The sequence below is a fragment of the Ranitomeya variabilis genome, chromosome 3, assembly GCF_051348905.1.
Source record: "Ranitomeya variabilis isolate aRanVar5 chromosome 3, aRanVar5.hap1, whole genome shotgun sequence".
In the NCBI taxonomy this organism is placed as follows: Eukaryota; Metazoa; Chordata; class Amphibia; order Anura; family Dendrobatidae; genus Ranitomeya; species Ranitomeya variabilis.
In genome coordinates this window covers 165,749,057-165,755,056 of record NC_135234.1, presented here as the reverse complement: position 1 = coordinate 165,755,056, position 6,000 = coordinate 165,749,057, and the positions used below count along the sequence as shown (strand labels likewise).

General features: G+C 38.0%; 1 protein-coding gene across 4 annotated transcripts in view; it reads right to left on the bottom strand.

Moving 5' to 3' along the window:
- Positions 1-2,938: 2,938 nt before the first annotated feature.
- Positions 2,939-6,000, bottom strand: part of KDM6A (lysine demethylase 6A) — a 223,882-nt gene continuing 220,820 nt past the window's right edge. For all 4 annotated transcript variants that reach the window (XM_077294825.1, XM_077294827.1, XM_077294826.1 and 1 more), the window contains one exon: positions 2,939-4,260. In XM_077294825.1, the coding sequence (XP_077150940.1) occupies positions 4,231-4,260 (30 nt within the window). In that variant the 3' untranslated portion in view covers positions 2,939-4,230. The remainder of the gene's footprint in view (positions 4,261-6,000) is intronic.

Sequence of the window (6,000 nt, the reverse complement as noted above, 5' to 3'; positions counted from 1 at the left end):
TGGCTTCTAAATCTAAAGAAATCAAGGCTAGAGAGCCCAGCAGAGTACAAGAATTCCTATGGCTAACGTTGGACTCCCAAACACAAGAGTGTCGCCTGCCAGTTTACAAAACAGAAAAAAATATTTATGTAGTGACAAAAGCCTTACGGAACCCCTCCATGACACTGAGGGAAGCCATGTCACTACTGGGATCCCTTTCCACCTGTCTACCAGCAGTCCAGTGGGCACAACTACACACATCTCCAATGGGATATATTCGAAAATCAGCGGGCACTAAAAGGTCAATTAGAGGGTCACATAACTTTAAATTCTTCTATTCATTCCCTATTGTGGTGGAAGGATATCAACAACCTATCCAGAGGGATCCCCTGGGTAACAAGAGTGTCCCACGTAATACCGATGCAATCCCTATGGGATGGGGGGCTCACATGCATAACCGGGTTACTCAGGGGGAGTGGGGAGCCAGGAACTAGGAGCTTCCTCAAACAAGAAAGAACTCTGGGCTGTGGGTCACGCTGTCAAAATTTCTACCTTTTCTGCGAGGACCTCACGTCCGCATATTCTCAGACAATCAAGTAACGGTACCTTACATAAACCATCAGGGGGAAACCAAGTTCCGAGCTCTGAAGGAACCTCCTTCAGGATCCTCAGCTTCGAGAAAAACCTTCTGTTCCTTTCTGCACTTCACATTCGGGGGGTAGAAAATCAAAAAGCAGATTTTCTGAGCCGCACTCAGCTAAGGCAGGGCAAGTGGGTTTTAAATCAGTTCATTTTCGAACAGATTGCAAAAATGTGGGAAACCCTGGAGATAGATTTGCCAATTTCAACAAAAAAGTAGAAGCATTTTGTGCTCTGAATCCCTGTGGGAATCCTCGGGCCCTAGATGCCTTCACGATCCCATGGACTCACAGCTTAACATATGCCTTTCCCCCAATCATCCTTATTCCAGCAGTCATACGGAAAGTCAGGGAAGACAAGACAAAGATGGTACTTATAGCCCCTTTCTGGCCAAGAAGAACTTGGTTCTCCTGGCTGAGGATACTATCGATCACCAACCCTTGGATCCTACCATATCTCCCGAACCTTCTATCTCAGGGGCCGATGTTACATCCTCAGGCGGCGAACCTTCATTTAACAGCATGGAATTTGAAGGGGCACTGCTGAGAGAGAGGGGGTTTACGGAGAACTTCGTTTCTACAGTGTTAAAAAATAGGAAACCAGTTACTACAAAGTCTTATGGTAAAGTCTGGAAACAATTCCTGTCCACCTCCAGGGTAAGATTTCAGGATGGGGTCCCAATTGCTGAAATCCTTGAATTCCTACAGAAGGGACTACAACGAGGCCTGGCAGTCAATACTCTAAAGGTACAGGTCGCAGCTTTAGGGGCACGATATAATCAAGACATTGCAGGTAACCCATAGGTTACACAGCGATAGTCAGAAACTACCATCTTGGGATCTAAATCTGGTACTATCCACGCTAACAGGTCCCCCATTCGAGCCCATAGATGCAGCCCCTCTCAAGATCTTATCCTTTAAAACCATCCTCCTGGTAGCCCTCACATCGGCCGCAGATATTCATGCCCTATCTGCGGGTCCACCTTTTACGAAAATTTTAGATGCTAGAGTAATCCCTAGAGGTAGTCCTTCCTTCCTTTTGCTCAGATCCTAGGAATAGAGAAGAGGAAAAATTTCACACCCTAGACATTAAAAGATGTCTGGTTCAGTACCTAGATTCCACCCAGAGTTGTAGGAAGGCTCTCTATTTGTGCATTTCCAGGGGCCTAGAAAGGGACTCAAGGCGTCCAAAAGTACCTTAGCAAGGTGGATAAGAGATGCGATCGCCTTGGCCTACTCATCCAGCGGGAACATAGTTCCAGAGGGCTTGAAAGCTCATTCCACAAGGCGACCTCATGGGCAGAGAGGTCTGAGGTATCTATAGAACAAATCTGTAAGGCGGCCATATTTGGTCATCACCTTCAACCTTTTTTAAACACTATCGTCTAGGCCTAGCCTCCGCGTCTGACTTGACCTTTGGAAGAAGGGTTCTTCAGGCTGTGGTCCCTCCCTAAAACTACAAATCTCTGTAATTCTCTCCGTGGTGCTGTCATGGGGGTCTGAGAAAAGCAGAGTTACCGATAACAGGTATTTCTCAGAGCCCATGACAGCACCCACTTATTTCCTCCCATCATGTGTGTGGTGAGCATGTTTTACTGTTCGTAGGGTGTTTTTGTATATGCACGTTGTTTCTTCTGATAAGCAGTATTAAAATGTATATATATATTTCTGTTGTTGTCATTAACCTGGAGGTCCTCCAATACCAACCAACTGATGCAAGGGAGAGGTACCGCCCTTTTATCTGAAGGTTTCCTGTCCCTAAAGGGCAGATCCCCTCTCTCCGTGGTGCTGTCATGGGCTCTGAGAAATACTGTTATTGGTAAGTAACTATGCTTTTCTACATGACTGGTGTTTGATATCTAGTGGAAAACATAAAACACTACACAAATTTGCAAAATCAAACAGCTGAAAATGCACTCCTTTTTATTTGTGTCGTGTTTCAGGCTGGAAAAAAATAATCTTGTTTTTCATTAGTGACTGGAAGAACAGAATTTATATGATATTACAATTAATGACAGTCATGTTTAATGCAGACTTAGAGTGATACATGGAAACACAGAAATCCACTTTAAAATGAGGACTATAAATTCTAGTACCAGGTGAGAAGTTTATTACACAATAGTTTCTTTGGGATACACTGCAGCCTAGAAAAATAGGTATTCTTTAACGAGCTGTCCTCCATACTTTGCCTTTACTCGCTCTAAAGTCGGGCTTTGGAATGTCAGACTATTTAGCATTCTGAATTGCGCGTATAGAAATATCACATTTTCCATTCATGCCAAGGAAAACAAAGCTTGCCTGTAACTAAATGGACAACCATCTCAATTTTATAGCAGAGCTTAACAAATGTTTTTTGTTTTATTGCATCATTGACCATTAAACATAAAAAAACAAAATCTGAAGGACACGGCAGATCATGATCACATACTATATATTTAAAAAGTTTTGTAAGCAATACTTACAGTAGACAACTTTTATCTACTAGTGATATAGTCCTTATATAAAATGTAGTTTCCCTCCCACACAATAGTTGATATTTATTTACATATATACACACACACAAGTGCATATATAAATATATATGTAAGTAGATCTGAACATGAATAAAAGACTAAGCACTGTACATTGATTCTGGTAAAATTCAAACAAAAACGCCTTAAACATTAAACAATTTTAATAAAAGTTTCTGTACAATGCTAAGCAGTTTTATTTACACATAGAAAATGTAACAGGAGTAGTGTTTCAAATGACAGAACTCCTTAAATTTCAATGGCAGGTAATCTGGAAAAAAATAACAGCATTCCATTCACAAATATCTTCAAGCAATAAATATGTATTTATAAATAGTGTAAATTTACATCAAGATTAGAAACAAAAATCACAAATCTGAAGTTTATTCCTTAGTCTATGTGCAACCCATTTATCTTTGTGACTTGGCTGTTAGGTTTTCTTATTTTATTTTTTTTATATTTTTTTTATTCATTTTCTTTATATGAAACATAAATTGCAACCGTCATGGTTCTTTTTCTTTTCCTTCCAAAAACAAGACAGAAAAGAGAAACTTAAAGTGGGTTAAGGAAAGCAAAAAATAAAAATTTATCTTTCACATTTAAAAAAAAATTGTTCAAAAGACATAAAATATTTAAACTACCTTACAAAGACGACCAGCTAAGTTAGTACTTAATAAAAATGAAACTGAAAAGGGATGAGGGATGCGAATGAAACATTTTCAGCCCAAAATAAGGTGAAGAGAACAAAAAATTAAAGCAAGAGAACTAAAGTGATTTTCAAGTCAGTAGTCTGTATAACGTTGCCAGTCTTGTCAGATATATACAAAACATGAGTTTCTTTTTATGAACAGCTGGATCAGCATTTTTATAGTAAAGTCCTGGAGTAGGAGCACGCCTCCTGTCCAGTTGGTTGACACTCCGCACTTGGAAGGTTGCATAGACGCAGCTTTCAGCCAGCAGCCTAATGGAACAGCTACCTAACAAAAAGGATGGAGGGAAAACACACAAAAAAGTAGAAGGGAAAAAAAACAAAAACAGTGGTACAGAACTGGGTCGCTTCCTGAATATCAGAAATGTTCTCATTTACTGTCCTTTGAAAAACATCAAGATGATGGCGAAGGCATCGGAGGAGCCTGGGGAAACAAAAGAATAGTTACAATATTAAAACTAAAGATACAAGAGCAAACTTGTACATACAAGTGTCTCCCCTTTTCCTCATAGTTTGTAAGCTTGCGAGCAGGGCCCTCATTCCTCCTGGTATCTGTTTTGAACTGTGATTTCTGTTATGCTGTAATGTCTATTGTCTGTACAAGTCCCCTCTATAAGTTGTAAAGCGCTGCGGAATATGTTGGCGCTATATAAATAAAAATTATTATTATTATTATTATACAATTTTCAAGACCACCATGACACCCACCTTTAAGACCTGGCAACTTTTGGCATTAACGACTTAAAATAATTTTTTTTTTTATGTCTATGCATTTTGGTGGTCACAACTTTATAATTTAGAATATACTCTTTTAGCATCATTTTTAGATTTACATGGTAATAGTCATATTAAAAAATATATTGCTTTATTCTCTAATAAAAAGTTGGTTTGCTCTAATGGCAACCTGTGTGATTATACTGTGAAATCCCTGAACTAACCATCCCAAATTGTCTTTTAGAGGGGGGAATCATCTCAAAGATCGTGATCAATTTATAATAAATGATACAACTGAAAAGCAATCAGATATATGCAAATAAAGAATAATGTAAACTCATTATTAGTAAAACTCTCACTATGGAATTTAAAAAAAATAGATAAAAGCAGGGTGGATAAAAATCAATGTTTTTTTAAAAAAATCAAAAAAATCGGATTTTTTTGATTTAAATCGGATTTTTTTCAATAAACTGCTTTTTGAGGAAAATATTTTACCATCCAAAGGTTCTTCCATCATGAGATAAAGCTGAGTTGTTTAACTCAGTAGAATAAAGGCTGTATATGTGTAACATTCACAATGCCATGCTCTTCCAGAGGTTTCTGTAGGATGCTGACTATCCAACAAGTTTGGGCATGTCAACTGAATGGAAAAAGAAACTAGACCAAAAGTGAAACCAAGCTAGAAGTGTGGAATTAAAGGGGCAGTATGAACAAAATGTGGAGGCTATTAATAGTTTATACAATTAAGACATGCTGCTTTTAACCCCTTCACCCCCAAGGGTGGTTTGCACGTTAATGACCGGGCCAATTTTTACAATTCTGACCACTGTCCCTTTATGAGGTTATAACTCTGGAACGCTTCAACGGATCTTGGCGATTCTGACATTGTTTTCTCGGGACATATTGTACTTCATGATAGTGGTAAAATTTATTCGATATAAGTTGCGTTTATTTGTGAAAAAAATGAATATTTGGCAAAAATTTTGAAAATTTCGCAATTTTCCAACTTTTAATTTTTATGCCCTTAAATCACAGACATATGTCACGCAAAATACTTCATAAGTAACATTTCCCACATGTCTACTTTACATCAGCACAATTTTGGAACCAAAATTTTTTTTTGTGACGGAGTTATAAGGGTTAAAAGTTGACCAGCAATTTCTCATTTTTACAACACCATTTTTTTTTAGGGACCACATCTCATTTGAAGTCATTTTGAGGGGTCTATATGATAGAAAATACCCAAGTGTGACACCATTTTAAAAACTGCACCCCTCAAGGTACTCAAAACCACTTTCAAAAAGTTTATTAACCCTTCAGGTGTTTCACAGGAATTTTTGGAATGTTTAAATAAAAATGAACATTTAACTTTTTTTCACACAAAATTTATTTCAGATCCAATTTGTTTTATTTTACCAAGGGTAACAGGAGAAAATAGACCCCAAAATTT